This window comes from Scyliorhinus canicula, chromosome 7 (assembly GCF_902713615.1).
Source record: "Scyliorhinus canicula chromosome 7, sScyCan1.1, whole genome shotgun sequence".
NCBI lineage: Eukaryota > Metazoa > Chordata > Chondrichthyes > Carcharhiniformes > Scyliorhinidae > Scyliorhinus > Scyliorhinus canicula.
In genome coordinates, this window is record NC_052152.1 from 45758190 (window position 1) to 45783910 (window position 25721).

General features: G+C 47.6%; 1 protein-coding gene across 6 annotated transcripts in view; it reads right to left on the reverse strand.

The window, feature by feature from the left end:
* The window catches only part of cfap91 (cilia and flagella associated protein 91), a 157560-nt gene that overhangs the window by 93716 nt on the left and 38123 nt on the right, over window positions 1-25721 (reverse strand). For all 6 annotated transcript variants that reach the window (XM_038801921.1, XM_038801919.1, XM_038801917.1 and 3 more), the window contains exons 6-8: window positions 23324-23499; window positions 20659-20836; window positions 7487-7644 (exon numbers count right to left, since the gene is read on the reverse strand). In XM_038801921.1, coding sequence (XP_038657849.1) covers window positions 7487-7644; window positions 20659-20836; window positions 23324-23499 — 512 coding nt within the window. The remainder of the gene's footprint in view (window positions 1-7486; window positions 7645-20658; window positions 20837-23323; window positions 23500-25721) is intronic.

Consider the following 25721-nt stretch of genomic DNA (forward strand, 5'->3'; position numbering starts at 1 on the left):
CATGACGAGGATTGCTAGGCAATCCCTCTATCGAGCCCCCATTTAGAGCGACTGGCCCAATAGTAAGGTCACGCAGCTGGGCCCCATCCCTCCCTCCTACAAGGCAATTCAGCCCGCCCCACAGGATTTTCTGTGTCACCCCCCCACCCCCCAGTACAGAGATGACCTGATCCCCCTGACCCTCTCCCTAAATAAAGAGACCCCCCAACCCCCCAAATAAAGATACCCTCCATAAAGATCCCATAAATTTAAAGACCCCCCTAAAAGACCCCAGAACTAAAGAGACTACCCACAGACTCCTGAAATAACGAGACCCTCCACTGAGACCCCCTAAATAAAGAGACCCCCCAACAGGGACCCCCTAAATAAAGAGGTCCCCTAAATAAAATAACCCCCTTAGAAAAATCCTAAATAAGGACACCCCCCCATAGAAACCTAAATAAAGAGATCCCCCAAATAAAGAGACCCCTCCATAGATACCCCATAAGAGAGACACCTGTCAGGAAGCCTCCCCCAGGAAGCCCCCCCCCCCCCCCCCACCCCAGAAGAGAGACCATTGTCAGGAAGCCCCCTGGGAGAGGGGGTATCTCTTTATTTAGGGGGGTCTCTGATGGGAGTGGGCAGATCTTACATTGTGGGAGTGTGGCCCTCTGATGGATTTTGGGGGCAACTCTCTTAAAACGTTACCCTTGGCCCACCGCAAGATTCACAGTGTCAAATACATGCATGTCAGGACCAGCACCAATTCTTACCCACATGATTCCCGGCCTAGAGGACCGGAGAATCACGAGGACCCGAAAAATATGGTGCCTGGCCCGGTAATTGGATGCAAATGTGTCATGGTGCATGGCACGAACCTTGAACCCAATGGCAGTGGGAACCGGAGCGTCGGAAACATGTCGCCGTCCGGGACTGATCCCGTATCTCCCCCCCTCCGATGCTGGATTGTTCTCTGCATCGGAACCTCAGTTACTGGTGGTGTGAGGTGGAGAATTCAGCTTAACATATTTCTTCTTATTTGTACCCTAGCAATGCTGGGCTCTTCCTGTGTGCTTGTACTGGTGTGGTAATTAAAATTTTGAAAGGCTGGATTTCTGAAGACCATCAATCAGAGTGATTGATTACTGTTGTGAAAGTGCTAAATCAGAACTTAGAACAATTTTTAAAAAGTCTGAATGTTGAGCCCAGATTGAAGGTCAACTTGTATTAAACCAAAGGTGGTCAATTACATTATAAAGTAGTTAGGTCGTCAAATGTATCCACTACTATAAACCAATTGGGACGATCCTCTAAAACAGAGATGAGGAGGAGTTTCCACTCCCGCTCGGGTGCGATTTACGCGGCGTGGCTGGAGGGCCATTGCCAGAACCAATGCTCAAGTCCCGACTGGCTGAATTCTCAACAATGTGGTTCTAACCACGTCTGGCCGGTCGGGACTCAGTCCGTGGCCGCCCTGGTGAGGGGCGGGGGGATCAAGTACTGGGGGGGCGGCCTTATGGGCAGCCGGGGCGGTGATCGGGCGGGTTAGATGGAGCGGCGCGGGGCAGATCGTTAGGACCTTTTTTGTTGGTCCAGGTCCGCCGGCTGAGTCTGCCATCCCATTCGGCTCGGCCGCCGGAAGTGCGGGGGCCCGTATCTGCAGCTGAAGCTGAGAGAAGCACTCCGGAGCACTGCTAACCCCCTGCAGGTAAGTGAATGGCTGTATTTGTTTTAAGGAAAGTCTGGAGTAGAACGTCAGCATTTTTACGCCGGCATGGGGACATAGCCCCATTTTTGAAGAATCAAGCCCAGGTTACGGATTAAAAATGCGATCAGGAGTTATGGGAAGAAGGCAGGAAAATTGGGATGAGAAAAATATCAGCCATGATTGAATGGCGGAGTAGATACGATGGGCTGAGTGGCCAAATTCTCCTCCTCTTGCTTTTGGTCTTATGGCCTAATTTAGTGGAGTCCACCAGAGCAGTCATGATAACAAGGTGTAGAAGAATTAGGCAAGTAATTTGCGTCTCATTCTCGAGCTGGGAAAACGGACCCCAATTTAGTGGGGGCAGGAAGGGTCAGTGTTGGATATCTTGCCCACTGGCAGTAGGAATGGCAATTAGATCTATAAACGAGCCATTTAAAGCCAATTAACCCAGAGACCACTGAAAGTTAGAGGTGGTTCAGGGATCTAACTGGATCACATGGGTCTCCCGTGGTTTCTGAAGACAATCTGGAGACTCCTGTTGGATTTGCTTGAGGCCCAGTGAGGAGGGGAGTCCCTCATTGAAAGGCACTCAGTGACTAACCGAGGGACACGGCATCAGAAAGGGAAGTGGGGAGATTGATTGTCGACTAAACCCCTCCCTTTGCTTCTGAATCCTCCCTCCCTGGCAACGTGCTTACCACACTGCCCATCTCACCCCACCCACCTGACTCCAGGCATCCAGCTTTGATTCTCTGGGTAGGCCTTGGAGCAGAATTGCAAGCAGCCTGTGCCTGATACTGCTGTCAGCAATTGAGCACGACTGGTTTCTGCTAGACTGGCAGGTCCCAGGGTGATATAACAAACAAAGAACAAAGAAAATTACAGCACAGGAAAAGGCCCTTCGGCCCTCCCAGCCTGCGCCGATCCAGATCCTTTATCTAAACCTGTCTCCTATTTCCCAAGGTCTACTTCCCTCTGTTCCCACCGTTCATATACCTGTCTAGATGCCTCTTAAATTATGCTATTGTGCCCACCTCTACCACCTCCGCTGGTAAAGCGTTCCAGGCACCCACCACCCTCTGCGTAAAAAACTTTCCACTCACATCTCCCTTAAACTTTCCCCCTCTCACCTTGAAATCGTGACCCCTTGTAACTGACATCCCCACTCTTGGGAAAAGCTTGTTGCTATCCACCCTGTCCATACCTCTCATAATTTTGTAGACCTCAATCAGGTCCCCCCTCAACCTCCGCCATTCCAACGAAAACAATCCTAATCTACTCAACCTTTCTTCAAAGCTAGCACCCTCCCATACCAGGCAACATCCTGGTGAACCTCCTCTGCACCCTCTCCAAAGCATCCACATCCTTCTGGTAATGTGGCGATCAGAACTGCAAGCAGTATTCCAAATGTGGCCGAACCAAAGTCCTATACAACCGTAACATGACCTGCCAACTCTTGTACTCAATACCCCGTCCGATGAAGGCAAGCATGCTGTATGCCTTCTTGACCACTCTATCAACCTGCGTTGCCACCTTCAGGGTACAATGGGCAAGATTCTCCCAAAACGGGAGAAATCGTAAAGCTGCCGTAAAACCCAGGCGGGTTTAACGGCAACGCGCCCCTTCCCGACCGGGGACCGATTCTGGTCCCCGGTCGGGGCTAGCAGCCCGACGCCGTAGGCTCCGGCAAGACGGGCTTAACGAAAATCGTTAAGCCTGCTTGCCGGAGTTAGCGCCGGCTGACGCGTCATATGACGTCAGCCGCGCATGCGCAGTTTGGAAGACTCCAACCCGTGCATGCGCGGGTGACGTCATCGCGTTTTGCGCGAAACCCGCGCATGCGCGGGCCGGGTTGCCCCTCAGCCGCCCCGCGAATGGATACTGCGGGGCGGCGGAAGGACAAGTAGTGCGCTGGCATCAGGCCCGCTGCCCGCGATCGGTGGGCACCGATCGCGGGCCCATGGCACCCTTGGCACGGCCGTGGTACGGCCGTGCCAATCGGTGCCATGGTTATTAATAGCGAGTTTGTGACGCCGTTTTTACGAACGGCAAGACCAGGTGTGTTTGCCGTTCGTAAAAACGGCGGAAAGGGCTGGGACTTCGGCCCATCTAACAGCTGAGAATCGCTGCCGGCTGTAAAAAAACGGAGGCAGCGATTCGGGTCGGGACTTCGGCGGGGGGGGTGGGAGAATAGCGGGAGGGCGGCAAAAATGTCGGGAAGGCCCTCCCGCTATTCTCCCACCCGTCGCGGGGGGCGGAGAATTTCGCCCAATGGACCTGAACTCCCAGATCTCTCTGTACATCAATTTTCCCCAAGACCCTTCCATTGACCATATAGTCCGCTCTTGAATTTGATCTTCCAAAATGCATCACCTCGCATTTGCCTGGATTGAACTCCATCTGCCATTTCTCTGCCCAACTCTCCAACCTATCTATATTTTGTGTTATTCTCTGACAGTCCTCCTCGCTATCTGCAACTCCACCATATTTCCACTCTCTGGGGATCTTAATCACATTGAATCACGATGTTGGCCAGTTATGTGCCCGAGTGCACTTCAACAGTGTTGACCCTCCTCCACAGAAGCGACACAGGACACGCGGGAATCCACACAGCTGGAACGAAATTTTTGCCAATGTATTGTAAAAATCACATTGAGCAACAGCATGAGAAATATGTTAGCACTCTTGCTTAATTCCAGCTAACCCACTGTTCGTTTGTTCAGCTGTAACTATGGGCTGAATTTTACTGGGGAGCAGATCTCCCTGAAGAGAGAGCCCCCTTCCTTTCCACCCTTTAAAAATTTCAGGTTAAAAATCGGGCTTCTTGTTCCTGTGCTGCTGTCCACACTAAATGTATTATGGCATGGGCAGCATATTATTTGGATCAATAGGTTTGATAGCAAGCCTAATTGACCCTTACTTGTGCATTTAAACGTGGTGGGTGGGGTGCCGGCCTACTCTCCACATTATGAGGATAGGCTCTGGGGTCTGCATGCCCCCTCCCCACCCCTCCTTCCACACCCACAGTGGGAAACATGTCCTACAGCAGCACACAACATTCTGCCCTCATATCTAAACAAAATAGAGGGCTCAATTCTTTGGGAAAAAATTCTAAGTGTGGTAGCGAGTGGGAATTGCCCCCAGCTTCCCGGCGCTCAGCCCATCAAGGTCAGCAACGCAATTCAACGTTAATTAGTCCACTTGACAAGGCCTCATGGGCTTCACATCTCAAATGAAGGCGCGCCAGCTAATTTTCCAGGACCGCGCTCACCAGCTCCCCCCCCCCCCCCCAACAAGGTTGAGCAGCACTTGAGATGCATTTGCTCAGCCAACCGAAGCCAGCTCGCAACAATAGCACCAAGAAGAACAGTCCCAAGGTTCAGGGATGCTGACCTAGGGAGATCTCTAGACTACGTGGAGGCCAGGAGGGATGTCCTGTTCCCCCGATGGTCCAGGAGAGTCAGCCACAAGGCAACCAGTGTTGCCTGGGATGAGGTGATGGCAACTGTCAGCTTGGGCAGTGTGATCAGGAGAACTGGCCTTCAGTACCGGAAAAAGACCTACACTGGGCAGCGCGAGTGAGTATACACCAACGCCCAGCCCCGCCCCCCACCCCGCTAAGGGAGCACATCCACCTCTCCATGTGACAGCCAGCCCTTCCTCCACCCCCTCCCCTTCACCCTTCAACCACCCCGTCATACCCCCTCTCCCACCACTGAACCACGTATGTGGCTAACGTAGCCCTCTTTATGTCTCCTCAGGAAAATCTCTCCCATAACCGTTGGACTGGTGGAGGTGTGTCGGACATAAGAATCCTCACCCCCTTCGAGTAGTGTGCCCTGGAGGTGACTGGTGTGGCCGCGGACAGATCGGTCACCCACACGGAGGCTGGCGGGCGCCGCAGACGTGAGGATACACCGGGTTCCACCTGGAGGAAATGTCAAACGGGAGTTGTGGTTGCCTTACTGACTGACCCATCCCTCCAACTGACCACATGTCCATTCTCCCGCAGGTCCTCCAGCCGACAGTGCCGGCCCATCCCAGGCGGCACACTCTCCGACACCAAGGAGAGCAGCTCGGAGGGGAGGTCCAAATATGCAACTGTTATAGTCGCGGCACAGCTGTCAACCCCACCCTCCACCAGCACAGATAGACACACCTCGGTGGGACATGTTAGTGGACAGACTTCTGGGACACAATCTGGTGAGCACCACACTGCTGATGATGTACATTAGGTCGAGGCAGGAACCCCCATAGACAGTGGTTAGAGAGCTGCTTGATCCCAGGACCCAGCTAGGTCCCAGCCTGATGCTGAACCTGATGTGCATAGATACTCGGAGCTGATGGAGATGATAGGAACCTGCCGGGACATTCAGAGGGAGATTTCAGCATCACTTCAGCAGATCCATAGCTGCTTGGAGGGGTCCCAGAGGCCATGGAAGCAGGAAATGGCGCCGGCAATGATTAGCAACCGAGGCTAACACTGCTAGGGTGGTGGCCTTAGTGGAAAGTCTGGTGCACGACATTGGAACCATGAGTGAAGGTGTCAATGACGGCCATGGTCGAGGGTCTTGGCAGAATGTCTGACTCGCTGGGGAACGTCACCCAACACCAGGCCGACCTTGATGAGGTTCTGTGGGACATGAACCGCTCTCAGATGGGCATGGCCGAGGCGCTGCTGAGCTTGTCACAGTCGCAGATGGGCATGGCTGAGGCGCTGCAGAGCATGGCCCAGTCACTGAGGAGAATCGCTGATGCGTTGACATGATGGTGCAGATCATGGGGAACAGCCGGGGCTGGCAGAGCCAGATGTTGCCAGGGGCAGCCTAGGCCTGACCAGCTGCCCCTCTGGCCCCAGGTGAACCCCAGGGCCCTAAGGGCGCCGACCGGGAGGACGGGGCACCGAGTGCCAACCCGAACCCGTCCCATGGAGTGGGGCTGGTGGCCCCCAGCTCTCCAGAGTTTCACCCCTCTGGTGAGGACGCATCTTGAAGTCAGCACACGGGACCAGGCGACACGGCTATGCATCTGCCGCCGACAAGTGAGCCGAGCCCGCTGGTCCCAGAGGATGTCCACCAGGGGCATCGAAGGCCACAGGACGAGGTAGGCAACTCGCTGCCTCCACCTCAGATGTGCATCCTGGGGAAACAGCTAGATACCGTAGTAGAGGTAGGAGGGCAAAGCATGTTGAGGATCACTGAGGGCACTGGGGGGAGGGGGGGGGGGGCGCGGTGACATCATCTGGAGTGGGGCACATTAAACACAATAGCACAGCGGTTAGCACTGTTGTTTCACATTGCCAGGGATCCGGGATTCATTCCCAGCTTGGGTCACTTTCTGTGAAGTCTGCAAGTTCCACCAATGTCTGCCTGGGTTTCCTCCGGGTGCCCCGGTTTCCTCCCACAAGCCCGAAAAGACGTTCTTGTTAGGTGAATTGAACATTCTGAATTCCCCCTCTGTACCCTAACAGGCGCCAGAGTGAGGCGACTAGGGGATTTTCACACTAACTACATTGCAGCATTAATATAAGGCTACTTGTGACACAAATAAAGAATATCATTAATATTATTAAACACCTATTCGCACAACCATTATGATGCCTCTGTCACTTCCTGCTGCAATGCGGGCTGACCACTGGACCCTTTGCCCATCTCTCCCGACACTCATTCCCCCACCAAGGCAAGTTGCATAATGCTTTGGCAGAGGTAAGGGAAACAATGAAAAGTAACAACAAAAAATGTGAACAAAAGACAGGTCAAGGCAGAAATAATCACGTATTCTAAATGAAGCTAACAGTACCTTTGATGTGCTCCAATCTTATCTTCTTTATAGCCATTACTTTCCTTTGCTGTACTTTTGACCAAATTGCATCAACCCGTTTTACATTCATTTCCTGTTGTTTTGCTTCACGTTGGCTCAATAATTTCAGCAAAATTTCTAACCTGATTTCCTGAAGCCTTCAGAAAAAAATATATAAAAGGATGCATTTATTACATTCACAATGTAAGGCTGACAGTTACAACTGCTACAACCTAATTGAAGTTTTGCAGTACATTTGATAGAAGGTACAGTAACAGAGGAACCAAAATGCTACACTATTCCTTTTCAAGTATATTTCCAAGTCTCTTTGGAAAGTTACTTTGTAACCTATGTTGACCACCAACCTGAAGGCCATACAACCTGAAGGCTTCTCAATTCACCGGACGGATCGCACTGTCAGGCAAAGAAAAGGGTGGAGGGGCTTGCCTCCTCATCAACTCCTCCTGGTGATTGGATGTGGCGATCCTGCCGACCTTATTGTTCCCAGGACCTGGAATACCTGAACGTGAAGTGCCGCACGTACTACCTTCCACACAGGTTCACTTCAGCCATTATCACAGCGGTCTAGATCCCCCCATGGGCAGAAATGAAGAAGTTGCTGGACGAACTGTACACAGTTATAAACAACAATGAAACAGAACATCCAGAAGCCTTGTTCATCATGGCTGGGGACTTCAACAAGGCCAACCTCAAGAGTGTACTGCCAAAATTCCACCATGGGCGACTGTAGAAGCAGGCGACTGTAGAAGCCAGGTATTTCAAATACACTTAATAAAGGTTAAAAAGCTGCTTAAAGCATAAATATTAATTCCCAGTTTTAAAATGAAAGAAACATACAATTTCCAAACTCAGTCATGAGTTTGCAAAACACAAAAGTCTGATAAGAACATTACATTTTTTCCAAGGACAAGGGTTGAATCCATGGCAACGAGGAATAAGGATGAACAAATTGCATGATTCTCACGCCATTTCAGATTAGAGTAAATCACATCCCACGATTATAATAGCTGAAACATTTTAGACTGTGTTGCCTTGTTTTTAATAAATGGACAGTTAAAACATCGAATCAAATATAATATATATATATTTGATTCCAACATTAAAAGACAGTTTGAATTATATTTTCGGAATTATGCCTCGCAGAGTATGATGAGATAACATAAGGTCTCCATTGTTGCAGACAAGCAACAATTGGAAGTAATGTTACATCGTGAAGATGGACGGCTTGTTATCAAATCAAATGTGTTTGAGTCTAACCCAAACCAATTAGGATTATATTGGGGTGTGATCGGATCGCTTAAGACAGATATGAAATAGCATATCCATGGATGATTTGGCCACCATTTTAGAAAGGAAAGGAAAGGAAAGGAGAGAGGCAGAAAGGAAGAAGAAAGAAGGAGAGAAAGATAGAAAGGAACAGCAGAGAGGTGGAGAGAGAGAGAGAGAAAGACAGAGAGCCAGAGCGAGAGACAGAAAGAGCCATAAAGTAAAGGAAGAGAATTAGAAAAGAGTTCTGTATTCATATTTCATTTTCATACTTTGACTTCAGACTTTGACTTTTAAAGTTGTGTTCAGGCTACTGTCTCAGAAGATAATTCCTGTGATTCTTTGAAGAAAATCAAATTGTCTACAAACTACCTTTTAAATGATTTTCAAGTTGTAACCAATGAACTCCAAATAAAACAATTCTTATTTGCACCTGACAAGTTTTTAAACTTGATTTTCTACTGAGTTTCAGCAATGCTCAAGAACAACCGGTAACCCTGAATTGAATTGAATAAAAATTTCCAAATCTCAAGATCCTTCAGTGACAACACTCTCGACCACTTCAACACAAAAATCAATGGCGCCTACCGTTCCAGCCCCTGACCACACTTTGGAAAATCAGATCATAAGACGGTGCTCCTTCTCCCGGCATACAAACAGAAACTTAAGCGGGAGAATCAAGTTAAGAAGGTTGTGCAGTGCTGGTCCAAGGAAACAGATGAGCTCCTACTTGACTGCTTGGAGTCAGTGGATTGGCCCATATTGGCGACCAACCTAAATGAGTATGCCATCTTCTGAAGGGCATTTGATTTGATTTGATTTGATTTATTGTCACATGTGCCGAAGTACAGTGAAAAGTATTTTTCTGTGGCCGAGGGAACATATACAGTAGGTACAGAGTAGACAATAAGAATAATCAATAGAGGACACTGAAAATGGTACATCGACAAACAGTGATTGGTGACAGTGTGGAACAAGGGGCCAAGCAAAGCAAATACATGAGCCAGAGCAGCATAGGGTGTCGTGAGTAGTGTTCTTACAGGGAACAGATCAGTCCGAGATGGAATCGTTGAGGAGCCTTGTAGCTGTGGGGAAGAAGCTGTTCCTATGTCTGGATGTGCGGGTCTTCAGACTTCTGTACCTTCTGCCTGATGGAAGGGTGTGGAAGAAGGCAATGGCTGGGTGGGAGGGGTCTCTGATAATGCTGTCTGCCTTCCTGAGGCAGCGGGAGGTGTATACAGAATCAATGTGGGGGTGACAAGCTTGTGTGATGCGTTGGGCTGAGTTCACCACACTCTGCAGTTTCTTGCGATCTTGGACCGAGCAGTTGCCATACCAGGCTGTGATGCTGCCGGATAGGATGCTCTCTATTGCACATCTGTAAGATGTTTGTGAGAGTCGATGCAGACATGCCAAATTTCTTTAGCTTCCATAGGAAGTAGAGAAGTTGTTGGGCTTTCTTGACTGGTGCATCAAATTGAGTGGACCAGGACAGACTGTTGGTGATGGTGACCCCAGGAGCTTAAAGCTATCGACCATCTCCACTTTGGAGCCATTGATGCAGATGGCAGTGTGAGTTGTGCTACGGTTCCTGAAGTCAATGATCAGTTCCTTGGTCTTTCCGACATTTAGAGAGAGGTTGTTTTCGGTACACCATGCAACCAAGTGATGTATCTCCCTCCTGTAGTCTGATTTTTCATTGTTTGAGATACGGCCCACCACAGTCGTATCATCCACAAACTGATAGATTAATATTGGCATCTTCTGAAGGGCATTGAGGGATGGAAAATAAATGTTGGCTTAACTAACTATCCCCCCATTCCGTTAATTATTATTTAAAAATTAATTGAGGAGATGCTGGGCCTGGGCCCTGTCCGGGAAAAGTTGGAGAGAACTTCAGATGCTGTGAAGGAGCATGGTGTGGTGTTGAAGAGGGTGGAGACAGCTGTGTCAAGGCACTGTGATCAAATTGCCTCACTGGAGGCCGGGATATCATAAGTGGCAGAGGAAATGAAGAGTCTAAGGGGAAAGATGGTCAACCTGGAGAACAGGGGGTGGGGGCAGAAGGCTCCAGCGAATGAGCCACCACAAGCAGTTATCATCAGATTCCATAGCTTCCAAAAGAAGGAGCGGGTCCTAAAGTGGGCCAAGGAGAGTAGTGATTTGAGGTGGGAAGGGAGCCACATTAGAATCTATCAAGAAGTCGGAGCAGAGCTTGCGAGGAGGCAAGCAGTGTTCAATAAGGCTAAAGCAGCATTGTACAAGAGTAGAGTGCAGTTTGGAGTTACTTTCGAGTCAAAGGACTACTACCACAATATTTCGGAGGAGGCTGAGGTCTTTGTTACAAAGCATGGACTGGCATCAAGCTAAATGGGCTCTGTGGGGACTTTTATGGTTGTTGAGGGGGTAGGGCCTTTGGGGTATTTTGTACTTCGTATATATTTGTTCATTCTTTGTTCTTAGGATGGGATGGGAATGTTTTGCATAAGTTGCATGGTGGGGGATGATGGTGGGGGTTAACTGTTCCAAGGGGTATTGTTTAAGGTAGTATTTTTGGAAATATATGGCTCCTGGTGAGATTTTGACCTTTGTGGGGGTGTTGAATTTGGTATTAAATGTTGATGCCGGGACGGGGAGGGGTGTTTCTTTCTCTTTTTTCTGCCCTGGATGGGGGCCACCTCGCTAGTAGTAAATTCTTAGCTCGCAAAAGGGAGCGAGGTGGGGGACCTGTTTTTCCTGGTTCGATGAGCCAAGCATTTTAGTTTTGTTAGGGATTTTGTTTGTTTAGGAGGGAGTATCGTTCTTTGATATGTTTTTAAAAATAAATTTAGAGTAACCAATTATTGTTTTCCAATTAAGGGGCAATTTAGCGTGACCAAGCCATCTAATCTGCACATCTTTGGATTGTGGGGGTGAAACCTACACAGACACGGGGAGAATGTGACTCCACACAGACAGTAGCCCGGGGCCGGGATATAATGTACTTTGGTATGTAACCAACATGTACATTTGGATGGGGTCTGGTCCAGGGGAGGGGTGGGGGAAGGGCTAGTTCACTGTTTTCTTTGTTTCATTTTATGAGGGGGTTTGGCAGCCATTTTAGGTGGGCATCAGGTCATACGTCCTTTGGACAGGTGATTGATAATCCCTCAAGGTAGAAATGGCTGACTCCAGGTTGAGGGGGGGGGGGGGGGGGGGGGGGTAGAAGGCCCCCGATTGGGTTGGTTACTTGGAGAGTTCTCTCTCACCTAAAGGATCAGAGGGCTGATGTGGTGTTTTAGTAGGAGACTCATTTGCAGATGAGGGACCAAACCAGATTGCAGAAGGGGTGGGTCCAGGTCCTTCACCCGGGCTTCAATGGCAAAGTATGGAAGGCAGCAATTTTAATCAATAAACTGATTCTTTTTTCGGCGGACATAGTCTTGGCTGACCCATATGGCAGGTACATGATGGTCACCAGGACCTCGATCCCAAATTTGGACAATGTAACATTTATTAGGAAGCTGTTGTCTTCCATTCCGGATTTGGATACAGACCAGCTGATTTTTGGGGGTGATTTAAATTGTGTAATTGACCCGAAGTTGTAACATCCTAGGTCGAAGTTTCTTCAGGCGTGGCGAAGAAGGGGCTGGTTTAGCTCACTGGGCTAAATCGCTGGCTTTTAAAGAAGACCAAGCAGTGCGGTTCGATTCCCGTACCAGCCTCCCCAGACAGGCGCCGGAATGTGGCGACTAGGGGCTTTTCACAGTAACTTCATTTGAAGCCTACTCGTGACAATAAGCGATTTTCATTTCATTTCATTTCATTTCATTTCAAGATGCCGTTAACGTTTATAGAATAGATGGATGGAGGGCAGGGAGGTGGAGGGGGCATATCCGTGGCAGTTTATGCACCTGGGGGACAAAGAATACTCGTTCTTTTCTCTATCCACAAGGTTTATTCCAGGATCCACTTTTTTAGTGGTAGGTTTTTTCTCCCAGGAGATTATTCAGGTTAGGGATTCGAGTGGCAGCTTGGTTTCCACCCCAGATAAAGTTAACGCTGCGTTTGAGGCTTTTTATGTTGAGGGTGTTGTACATGTCAACATTTTTAGACTGGTTGGAATTTCCACTGGTGGGGGACAAGAGGCGGGAGGTTTGGAGGCACAGAGGAGACTTTGATAAGTATTGGGTGGATGTAAACAGGTAAAGCTCCTGGGCCTGATCGATTTCCTGTGGAATTCTACAAGACATTTGCAGATCAGTTGGTTCCACTGTTGGTAGATATGTTCAATGATTCTTTGTCCTGGGAATCCCTGCCTGTTACACTCATCCAGGCTTCTATTTCCATTCTGTTGAAGAGTAAGGACCCCACAGAGTGTGGGTCATACCGGCCTTTTCACTGTTAAATGTGGATACCAAGATACTGGCTTAGGTGTTGGTGGTAAGGTTCGAGTCCTGTGTGGGTCATACCAGCCTTTTCACTGTTAAATGTGGATGCCAAGATACTGGCTTAGGTGTTGGTGGTACGGTTGGAGTCGTGTGTCCCTGAGCTGATTGCGGAGGATCAGATAGGCTTTAAGGGCTGGCAGTTGTTAGCCAATATTCGGAGGCTGTGGGATGTTGTTCTCTCCCTGTCCATTGGGCCCGAGCCAGAGGTGATTGTGTCTTTAGATACCAAGAAGGCATTTGATAGGGTGGAGTGGAGGTACCTATTTGAAATTCTGGAGAAGTTAGGTCGAGGGCCAAAATGGATTTTGTGGGTATGGTTATTGTACAGGGCCCCTACGGCTAGTGTTCGTATCAACGCTTGAGCTCAGGCTTTTTAAAAAATTGAATAGGAGGACAAGACAGTACCCGATGTCCCCCCCCCCCCCTCATTTATTTGCGTTAGCGATTGAACCCTTAGCTATTGCTGCGAGGGCTTTGGATAAGTGGGAAAGGATAAAGAGGAGAGCAATGGAACATAGTGTCCCTATATGCTGATGATTTTCTGCTTTATGTTATGGACACGGTACCCAATATGGGTGAAATAATGGAACTATTGAGTAGCTTTGGTGCTTTTTAGGGAAACAAGTTGAATCTGGAAAAGAGCAAGTACTTTCCGGTTAATCACCCAGGGAGCTAACTTTGGGGTTCTGGCCAGCTCTAGCTTCAAGTCTCTGGGTGTCCGGGTGGTCCACAATTGGGCCCGGCTCCAAAAGTTGAATTACGCAAGTCTGGTGAGTAAGGTTAAATCCAATTTGCAAAAGTGGGATAACCTTCCCCTATCCATGGCGGGTAGAGTCCAGTCTATTTAAATGAATATTCTCCCAAGGTTTTTGTTTTCTTTCAACGTCTTCCTGTTTTTCTCTCTAAATCTTTCTTTATGTGGGTTTACAGGTTGATCTCATCCTTTAATAGGCAGGCAAAACCTCGAGGATCTGCAGGGCAGTTCTTCAAAGGGAGAGACAGTCAGGGGGCCTAGCATTGCCAAATGTGCATTTTTATTATTGGGCAGCAGTTGAGGCATTTTAGGGTGGAAGGGATGTCGGTGTTAATGCCGCTGTGCGAGAATCATGGGTTTGGCGGGGGAGGGTGGTGATGGATAGTGTATACAGGAGGTGGAGGGAAGAGGGGCTGGTCAAGGTGAGGGATTTGTATTTGGAGGAACAGTTCGCCAGTTTGGAGGAGCTAAGGGAGAGGGTAGAGTTGCCGAGGGAGTGAGTTCAGGTATCTGCACCACCTCAGAAGGTGCTGAGGTGGTGCAGTGACCCAGGTTCAATAGGGGGACAGGTGGAGCTGGGTCGTATACGGGATCTAGTCTTCATGCACTGGTGACAGCCTCGTTTATGTTTTCTCCAACAAGGTATTCCTCAAACCCGGTGGTCATGTCCACTTTAAGAATATGGAGACAATTCAGGCAGCTCTTTAAGCTTGGATTTGTATCGAGGATGATCTTTATTTGTATTTTTTTTAATGTATTTTTTTTACAAACACGTATCAAAACAGGTTACAGCAAATAAACAACCGGGAAACACACTTCCCAGCAATCAACTATACAGCCTGTACAGATAATTTTCCCTTATTCACCACCCCCCCCCCCCCCCTTCCCTGCGACGAACAGCTTCTCAAACACAATCATTAACTTCTCCCACCGTTTCTCAAACCCCTCTGAAGAGCCCTTTAACTCATACTTTATCTTCTCCAAACCGCAGGAAGTCGTGCAAGTCACCCCACCAAGCTGCTCCAACCGGTGGCAATGTCGACCGCCACTCCAGTAATATTCGCCACCGTACAATCAGAGAGGCAAAGGCCGTGACATCGGCCCTCCTCTTCTCCATGAGCTCCAGCTTCTCTGAAACCTCAAATATCGCCACCAAAGGGTCCACCTCCTCCCCCACTATCCTGGCCAAAACCTTGAACACTCCCGCCCAGAATCTTCCCAATTTTTCGCAACCCCAAAACATGTGCGCGTGATTTGCTGGCGCCCGCCCACACCTCTCACACTCATCTGCTAAGCCCTGAAAAAACCCACTCATTCTTGCCCGAGTCATATACACCCTGTTCATCGCCTTAAACTGTATCAGACTCATCCTTGCACAAGAGGAGGTCCCGTTTAACCTTCACAGTGCCTCACTCCATACTCCCCAATTGATCTCCATTCCCAACTACGCTTCCCATTTCTCCTTGATCTTCACCACCTGCTCATATATGCATATATCCCCAATTCTTCCCTCCCCTTCCACATCCAGAAGCAGCAGTCACTCCAGCAGCGTGTACCCCGGCAACCTCCTCCAGACCTGTTGCGCAAAGTCCCTAACCTGCAGATACCTGAACTCACTCCCTCGGCAACTCTACCCTCTCCCTTAGCTCCTCCAAACTGGCGAACTGTTCCTCCAAATACAAATCCCTCACCTTGACCAGCCCCTCTTCCCTCCACCTCCTGTATACACTATCCATCACCACCCTCCCCCGCCAAACCCATGATTCTCGCACAGCGGCATTAACACCGACATCCCTTCCACCCTAAAATGCCTCAACTGATTCCATATCTTAACCGTGGACTGCACCACTGGGCTCCCTGCATACCTACTCTGAGCCACTGGCAATGCTGCCATCACCATAGCCCTCAAACTAGACCCCTTACAAGGTTCCTCCTCCATCCTAACCCACTCTACCCTTTCTCTTTCCCACCACCGCCGCACCTTGTCCAGGTTTGGCAATGCAACGTAAATGGCATCCCCCCTAAATTAGCCCGCTGTCCCAGCTCATTCACCGGAAAAACCTCACTTATCCCTACATTCAGTTTGTACCCAGAGAACCCTCCTAACCTCCCCAGGCCCATAATCCTTCCCATACTCTCCAACAAATCCAAAACATACATCAAGAGATCATCGGCATAGAGCGATACCCGATGCTCCCTCTGTCCCCTCATAATCCCCAGCCACTCCACCGACTCCCCAAGAGCCATCACCAATAGCAACGGCGACAGTGGGCACCCCTGCCTCATACCCCTGTCTAGTCATAGTTTTGTGAGCTCATATCATTAGTCCTCACCCTTGCCCTTGGTGCTACATTCAGCAACCGCACCCATGCCACAAATATCATCCCAAACCCTCAAACAAGTACCGCCACTCCACCCGATCAAATGCCTTCTACATGTTCATGGACACCACCACCTCCGGTACCAGAGCCCCCGGAGGATTCATCACCACATTCAACAGCCGTCTTATATTACTCGCAAGCTGCCTGCCCTTCATGAAGCCTGTTTGATCTTCTGCAACCACCCCGGGACACAATCCTCCATCTCCCCACCAACAACTTAGCTAATACTTTCACATCTATGTTCAATAGTGATATGGGCCTATACGACCCACATTCCATCGGGTCCTTCCCATTTTTCAGGATTAGTACTCCCTAAATGCCTCATTTATCTTCCCTGCTTCTACCACCACATCCCCAGCCCGTATCGTCCATATTTCCATGGATGCAGTCTGGCTCCCCGCAGCTGGTGTTCCAGCATGTGGCTCACCTTCTCCCCATACTCATATTACACCCACCTTGCCCTACGCAGTTGCCTAACCGCCCTCCCTGTTGTCAGCCTGTCAAACTGCTCTTGCAACTATTCCCCCCCCCCCCCCCCAGCTTAATCGGCCTGGGACTTGACCTATCAACCCTCGGCTCTAGGAAACAGTTAAAATCTCCTCCCATGATCAACTGGTGCATGGCCAAATCCGGGATCGCTGACAGCAACCCCCTGATAAAACCCACATCATCCCAATTTGGGGCATACACATTTACCAACACCACCGGTGCCCCTTCCAATACCCCACTCACAATCACAAATCTCCCACCCGGATCCCTCACCTGCACACTTACAAATCCCATTTGTTTGCTCATTAAAATCATCATTCTCTTTGATTTTGAATCAAACCCGAGTGAAAAACCTGCCCGAGCCACCCCTTTCTTAACCTAACCTGGTCCTTCACACGAGGTGTGTCTCCTGCAGAAAGACTACCCCCGCTTTCAAGCTCGAGGTGCGCAAACACCCGCGACCTTTTAATTCAGTCCACATTACCAGTCTTACCGGAGGCTTAGCCTCCAATCCCCACTGACGTCCGCCATCTTCCCTACTTAGCTCCCGCCCCCTTAATTCCACCTATATCTAGCCCATTCCAGATGGACCCTTTCTCTGCCCTGACCATGTCATATCTCACCCCTTCCACGTCCCCCCAATCCCCACTCCCCCCAATCCCCCCAATCCCCACTTCAACCATGCTCCCAATCTTAACAAAATGCCAGCACCCCGATTCTCAAGCATTGGCCGCTCAGTTCTTCCCTAGTTTATGCTTCTTAATGAAGTCTTCAGCCGCTTCTGGGGTGTCGAAATAATACTCCTGGCATCCGAACGTCACCCATAATTTCGGCGGGTAGAGCACCCCAAACCGGATCTGCCGCCGGTACAACACCGCCTTGGCCTTGTTGAAGCCTGTCTGCCGCTTTGCATACTCGGCTCCAATGTCCTGATAAGCTCAAACTTTATTTCCCTCCCAGTCGCAGGTACGTTTCTCCCTGGCCCATCGCAAAATCTTCTCTTTCTCCTCGAATTTCTGGAGTCTCTCACAATCACTGCCCATGGCGGCTCCCCAGCTCTAGGCTTCTGCCTCAGGAACCTATGCGCTCAGTCCACTTCAGATGCCTTATCTAGCACCCCGTCTGCCACCAGCATCTTCGAGAGGTATCTCGTGGCATTCACACCTTTCACTCCTTCAGGCAGGCCCACTAGTTGCAGGTTCTGCCTTAGAGGTATTCTTCTGCTCCTCCACCTTTGCCCTCAAAATTTTACAGAGGTCCCATAGGAGCCCCACCTCCGCCTTGAGAGACACCACACAATCGCTATGGTCCGAGATCACTCCTTCGATCTCCCGAATCAGTGAGCCCTGCCCCTCCAAACATTTCTCCACCCGTTCCAACAAACTCTTCAGGGGTGCCACAGCTCCTTCAATGGCCTTCGAGTGATCCTCATGCATTTCCTTCCTCTGCTGCTGGAATTCCTCTTTAATAAAAGCTATCAGCTGCTCCATTTGGGGCCTTCCAGCTTGTATCAGCTCTTCCCCCTCCTGCATGCTTACAGTGGCTGCAGTACAGGCCTGCTCCAACTCTTTTGCCTGGTCTAACTATTTTCTGCTGGGTCTGATAACAAGCAGACATATCACTCCTGGGGGAAACTACTCCTCCAACATTCACCTACGTCTTTTATTAAAATTCCACCCAGTTATTGGCTAAAAAGAGATATTTTCTGTGCCTTCAAGCAGGAGCTGCTGTGTGCGTGACCACTCATACCATGGCCATCATCGGAGGTCTGGAGCGCAGATATTATCCACAACGGACATAAAAGCACGGTAGCCTTGTGGATAGCACAATTGCTTCACAGCTCCAGGGTCCCAGGTTCGATTCCGGCTTGGGTCACTGTCTGTGTGGAGTCTGCATATCCTCCCCGTGTGTGCGTGGGTTTCCTCCGGGTGCTCCGGTTTCCTCCCACAGTCCAAAGATGTGCAGGTTAGGTGGATTGGCTATGATAAATTGCCCTTAGTGTCCAAAATTGCCCTTAGTGTTGGGTGAGGTTACTGGGTTATGGGGATACGGTGGAGGTGTTGACCTTGGGTAGGGTGCTCTTTCCAAGAGCCGGTGCAGACTCGATGGGCCGAATGGCCTCCTTCTACACTGTAAATTCTATGATATCTATGATGAAAACAAACTTCAAATTAGACATTGAAGTTTAAATTCTTTTGGACGCAGGCAGTGGTTAGAATTAGAATTCCTACAGCCATTGGTCATATGACTCCAGGGTCCAGGAAGTATTCAATTGAAGGTCAGGGGACAGTTGGAAAACACCAGTACAAAGGAAGAGAAATCACAAACACTTTGGATTGATCTATAATCAAGGATGTTCACTGTTCAGTCGAAAAGCTTGCTTAGATCTCCAAATCCATAAATTGATCTATAAAATTGATGGATTAGACTCTTTGAGCAAACTAGGAGGACTTCCCAGAACAGCAGGCAAAGGAACCAGACAAACATTGACCAAGGCAAACAACAAACAACAGCAGATGGATTGTCACACATTCCTGTTGAAACGCTTGCCCAGGAAGACTTAAGTTTTGTTGAGGATGTACAGTCACATACTTCACTGAATGCAATTCCTATCAGCACACAGAGGATAAATGAAATCCGATAAGTGGAAAAAGCAGATGAAGAATGTGCTAAAATTAGAGAAAACTACAAAAATGGATAGCCAGAATATGGTCTTAAGCATTTTTCATGATCTATGGACAACATCTTACATTTATGGAGCACATTTAATGTAATAAAATTTCCTAAGATGCTTCACCAGGAGAGTAATAAAGTAAAATCTAACACCAAGACAAATAAGGAGTATTCAGGCAGATGGTCAAAAGCCTGGTTAAGGAGTTTCTTGAAGGTTGACAGGAAGGTAGAGAGGTGGCGCTGCTAATGAATGAAATTCCAGAATTTAGGTCCTATGCAGCTGAAGGTATGGCTACCAATTATGGAGCAATTAATAGTAGAAATGCCCAAGAAGCCAGAGTTAGATGAGTGCCTATATCTTAGATGGTTGTGGGACTGGAAGAGATTACAGAGATAAAGATGCCAAAGTGCTTTACCATAGAATTATCATAGAATTTATAGTGCAGAAGGAGGCCATTTGGTCCATCGAGTCTGCACCGGCTCTTTGAAAGAGCACCCTACCTAAGCCCACACCCCATCCCCATAACCCAGTAACCCCACCCAACACTAAGGGCAATTTTGGACACTAAGGGCAATTTAGCTTGGCCAATCCACCTAAACTGCACATCTTTGGACTGTGGGAGGAAACCGGGGCACACATGGGGAGAATGTGCAGACTCCGCACAGACAGTGACCCAAGCCGGGAATCGAACCCGGGACCCTGGAGCTGTGAAGCAATTGTGCTAACCACTATGCTACCGTGCTTTGAGGTACTTATGAAATGTTGTCAGTTTGTAACATAAAGAATTGGCTGTCAATTTACATACAGCAAAACCCCATACAAATAGCTATGAAATAAACGATTAGATCATCTGTTTTATTAGGTATTGTTGAGAGATAGATGTTAGCCCAAGCACCAGGAGATGCCCATGTCCTTCTTTGAATAGAGCTATGAAATGTCCAAAAAGCAGATGTGGCCTCAGTTTATAAGTTAATTTGCAAAATAGTACATCTGACAGTGAATCACACAATCTACTGCAGTGAAGTGACAGCCTACAACAAAGTCCAGATAAAATAATCTATTGTCCTAGTCATGATCACTTTCTAACTATGGTTATATGCCCAGAAAATTGAAACTCTGTTACAGCTTTCAGGGTTAGGGTGCAACTTTGTACCTACTTTTCAATTTCATGTTCCCGAAATGCCCACTCATTTCTTTCCATAGCCTCCATCATCCTCTTCCTCTTCTCGTGTTGTGAGTGATCACCTAATGGAGGCAGGGTAGCTTCCCAAGCACGTTTTGCTCGTGCACGTTCAATCATCTCCACTTCTGCTAAGCCAGCTGGTAAGCCTCGGCCTGTGATCACATGAGAGAGTTTCATTCATTAAATAGTTTTTTAAAATGTCTTGTTTTAAGAGGAAAACAAAGATTTTCTACAATAGTTCAAGGATTCTAAGGACAAGACATCCTTTTGTCTGTTTAGAAGCCTAATTTACATTTATTTTAAAAAACCTACACAGGCTGTACCTATAGCATTTACACAGGACAAAAGATCTCTTTTGCACATCGCAGCCTCTTGTTTTGCAAGTCAGAAATACCGTTGTGAAAATATGCCCACTACATTAGCATTTACACGTTCAGTAAATCCACAGAGGATTACTCTAAGTGAATGTTAACATTTTGGATTCACTTCCTTCAGTATGCTCTGACTTTCTTTTGAATTAAATTAGCCTCCACATAGTTAAACAGAAATTCATCAGGTAGCTTACGTCTTTAGTGTTTCACAGTGGGACAATCTAGTTCCAGAAGTGAACAAAATACTTGTCCCACCTGTACAGATTGCACCAGTAATTGACAGTTTCACAGTCTGACAATTTTTTCTTTCTTTCTCTCTCCAAGCCCCACAGTTTTAATAAAACTTTATTGGCAGGCTGTGAAGAGAAAGAAGAAAGAAAATAAAGATAAAGAGAAATAGAAAAATAAACATTGTTATATATGCTCAGCATTAACAGGTCAGCATTAACAAGGCAAGAATGCTTGCAGCTTCTGGTTAAACAAAGAAAAAATCTCCAAGCTGATACTCATGATTCACCACTGCCAGCCAAGTCAACGCAAGAGGTTAAGGTATTTAAAATTATAGGAAGGGTGTTGGAGAAGTTATTTTAATGAGTGATTTCAATCAGCCAAGAATAAACTTGAATTACCTGTCTAGTTTAGAATCAGCAAATGTGATGCAAGATTGCTCCAGTGCATCAACGGAACAAAAAGCAGTACTTATATGCATAATTTGATCCAAACATATGCATGCAATGCTACTTCTGGCCTCATCTTTTAATTTATTTTCTTTATTCATCAGTATTCTCTCCACCTCTCTGGAATGTATTGGCTCCTTGGTGAGTTACAACTACAGTGGTATCAGTTGCCTTCTGTTCTCTGGTTCAAGAGGCATTATTATTTGTGAGCCTAGATGCGATGTGACTGTTGGCAGGACAGTATGTAGACATAGAATCATAGAATTTACAGTGCAGGAGGAGGCCATTTGGCCCATCCTGTCTGTACCGGCCCTTGGAAAGAGCATCCCACTTAAGCCCATGCCTCCACCCTATCCCTGTAACCCAGTAACCCCACCCAACCTTTTTTGGACACTTAAGGGCAATTTACCATGGCCAATCCACCTAACCTGCACATTTTTGGACTGTGGAAGGAAACCGAAGCACCTGGAGGAAACCCATGCACACATGGGGAGAAAGCGCAAACTCCAGACAGACAGTCACCCAATCCAGAAATCGAACCTGGGACGCTGGAGCTGTGAAGCAACTGTGCTACCGTGCTGCCCCTGCAGGCAAGTTTGATTCTGCCCTCATCCAAAGACAAACTATGTGCACTTCCAGCCAGGAGTCATAGGAAAGCGTTCAGAAACAGAAACTCCAAACGTTATTTTCATATCCGAGATGTACTTAGGCCAAGTGCAACATACCTTCCTTCATTTTGGTTGAGATCAGTCAACACAAAGAGAGAATCAAGTGTAGGACTGCCTAATCTGCATGCTTCAATTATTCACTGCATGGATAAGCCATCTGTTGTTTCAATCATTAAAATAGAAGTTGTTTTTAGTTTTAAAAGGTTAATTTATTTGGCAACACTCACGCCAGTTGCTTTTGAATTAAAACGGATTGCTATCCCCATTTCAGGAAGCATCAGTTTGCCATTTTGTGCTCCATATTTGGTATTCAGCATGACTGCATCACAACAACGTAATGCAAAAGCAAATTAATAGGCATTATTGAAAATCAGATCTATGAAAGGGTTTAAGAGTATTTACCAGGCCACAGATAGATGTGAAAAGAAGATTTTAAAACAGCTGCGAGCTGTCACGCAGTCAAAACAAATGTCCCTGATGTTTTTCATTTTGTGCAGTGTGGACCACACTCTATTTGGTTTGTTGCATATTTGTTAGGAGGGGGGAAAACAACTATGGGGAATTATTTACATTAACATTGCTCATGAGAACTGAAAAAGCAGCCTTGAGTGCTCCTCAAGTGATCAAACATCAGTACTGCAAGGGCAGCACGGTGGCCTAGTGGTTAGCACAACCGCCTCATGGCGCTGAGGTCCCAGGTTCGATCCCAACTCTGGGTCACTGTCCGTGTGGAGTTTGCACATTCTCCCCGTGTCTGCGTGGGTTTCGCCCCCACAACCCAAAAATGTGCAGAGTAGGTGGATTGGCCACACTAAATTGCCCCTTAATTAAAAAAAAAAAAAAAAAAAACATCAGTACTGCATTATTCTGCTTTAACTGTTATCAATTTACTATTTATTCTTGCATATTGGCTCATGACTCACCAAATTTTAATGCAGCAAGAGTAAGGAGTTCAGGAGCTGATCCAGGCCGCACCACATATTCTGGAGAGTATGGCTCAGTTTGTGTTTCACTGTCCCTGAAATCGGTTTGGACCCCTATTGTCCGTATAGGTAGAAATTGCTCATTCAATTCCACAAAATTAACTGGGGAGCTGCCCCTGAAAATAATTATAGGAAAATATTTTTTAGAGCAGTGTTGATTGAAAGTAAATTACCTCCATGATCTCATTTTAATGGTGCATGTAGCTAAACCAGGATGGAACCATAATATCACAGGTAACAACTGGCTCTTGAGATTCTAGTAGACTTTGGATCTCCAGGTCCGACAAATATTTCCCCAGTCAATTCAAGAAAAGAAAAACTTGCATTCATATCAAACCTTATAGAACTTCAGGATATCCCAAAATGTTCAGAGCTAATGAATTATTTTTGAAGTTGTAATAACCCGCATGAGACCCACAGGGAGGGCCTGATTAATCTCGCTGTGCAACCCCTGGAATTTGCGCTCTCCTGCTAATGGGCAGAGGCCCTTTTGCTGAGGCTCGTAGAGATCGCCTCATAAAAGCCGACCTGGATTAGAACCCCCGTGATCGGTAGCACTGGACCTTCGTGCTGTATTTCGTGTTGCAGCCTTTTCTTTAGGTTTGAAATAAATTGCATTTTAAATTCACCTTCTCGGGCCTCCTGAGCTTTTATACTGGCGATGAGGAAAACTACAGCTATGATTCTGAATGTTCTGACCACACCCGAATTCCCCAGCACGAGACCGAGGTCGGTGAGAAGGCTAGAGGCCTTTGACACAGGAGTTGAAGATTGGACACAGCACACTGAATTAATACAGTATTTCTTCCAGGAAAATGGTATTGTTGGAGATAATCATTTGTGGGGTCCCAACTTTCAGCAGAATCAAATGCCTCATCTACCGGACAGCCCCAGACTTCAAAATCTTTAGCAAATTCATGGAACTTGTCACAAATCATTACGACCATAAACCGTCAGCAATGGTGCAGCGATATCGGTTCAACATGGTCGGGCAAACCCTGGGGAACTGGTCACAGAATTTCTGATGTGCCTTTGCAAGCTAGCTGAGCTTGTGACTTTGGGCTATCCCTCCCTGAGATATTGCGAGATCATCTGGTGTGTGGCATTAATAACATGATGACCCAAAGGAAACTTAGCAGAACTAACCTTGAATCTAAAAACGGCCACAGAACTTCACTTTCCTGTGAGAATGCAGAAAAAGGAGGTCCAGGAGCTCCAGGGTTCCATGGATTACAACATACACAGTGTTGGCAGGCCCCCATTCCAACGAGCGATGCCTCTCCAAGGGTAGGGCTTATGAGACCCAGTCACCACCGGAACAAAGTCATGGTCAGACCCACTGGCCAAGAGCCACCTTAGCCTGACAAGGCACCTCCTTAGAGGACAAATAAGAGTACTCACAGCAGTCGCAGGAACGGTGGCAGTCAAGGCTACTAGAATTGACAGTGAACATGCCACCTTGGTCGGGTAAGCTCCCGAGCCAGGGCTTTACACACTGCCCAGCCCGAGGAAGATGATTGCATGCAGTTAAATTGCATCTCGACACCCAAAGAAGCCCCAATAAAAGTAATGCCCCAAGTAAGTCAGTAAGTTGTCACCCCGTGAACATGGAAATCGATACGGTGGGGGGGGGAGGGGGGGAAATCAATCTGGCTACACCTGGTAGTGGTACAAAGACCTGGACCCAGCCTCCTAGGCCATGATCGGTTATAAAGACTCTGTTTGGACTGGCAACAAATCTTCTGGATGGGTACAGGCGGTTTGTACTCAGAAAGTACCTGGAAGTCTTCTAGGAAGGCCTGGGGAAGATAAAAGGACACTACAGCTAAAATTTACGTTGACCCAGAAGCCCAACTCAAATATTTTAGGGTCCATCCAGTCCCTGCTTAAGAAAGTGGATGACGAGCTTAAGCCGGCGGGAGAACTTGGGAATTATACTTAAAGGCTCCTAGATCTGGAATGAACGCAATCGATTTTTAAAAAGTCATATTTTAGAGATATAATCCAGAACCTCAGAGAAATAATATGAGGTTTGCCTCAGGGAGATAATCTCACATAGATTGAGTTTGACAACATATAAAATATAACTTCAATGTGGCATCAAACCTGGTTTACAAAGAGCGCAAGATTTGCTAGGCCTTTTATAAACCTATCTGGAGTTAATTAAAATATTTACAGGAAGTTTGATGGAAATTTCTTATTTTGAGACTAGAAATTTCTTATTTTGAAATTAAGTGAGGTGATGGAGGCAGGAACATGTAGTATTTCATGCTGCGAAGGCTGTAGTATGTCAGCCGCGCATGTGCGGGTTGGAGCCGGCCAACCTGCGCATGCGCGG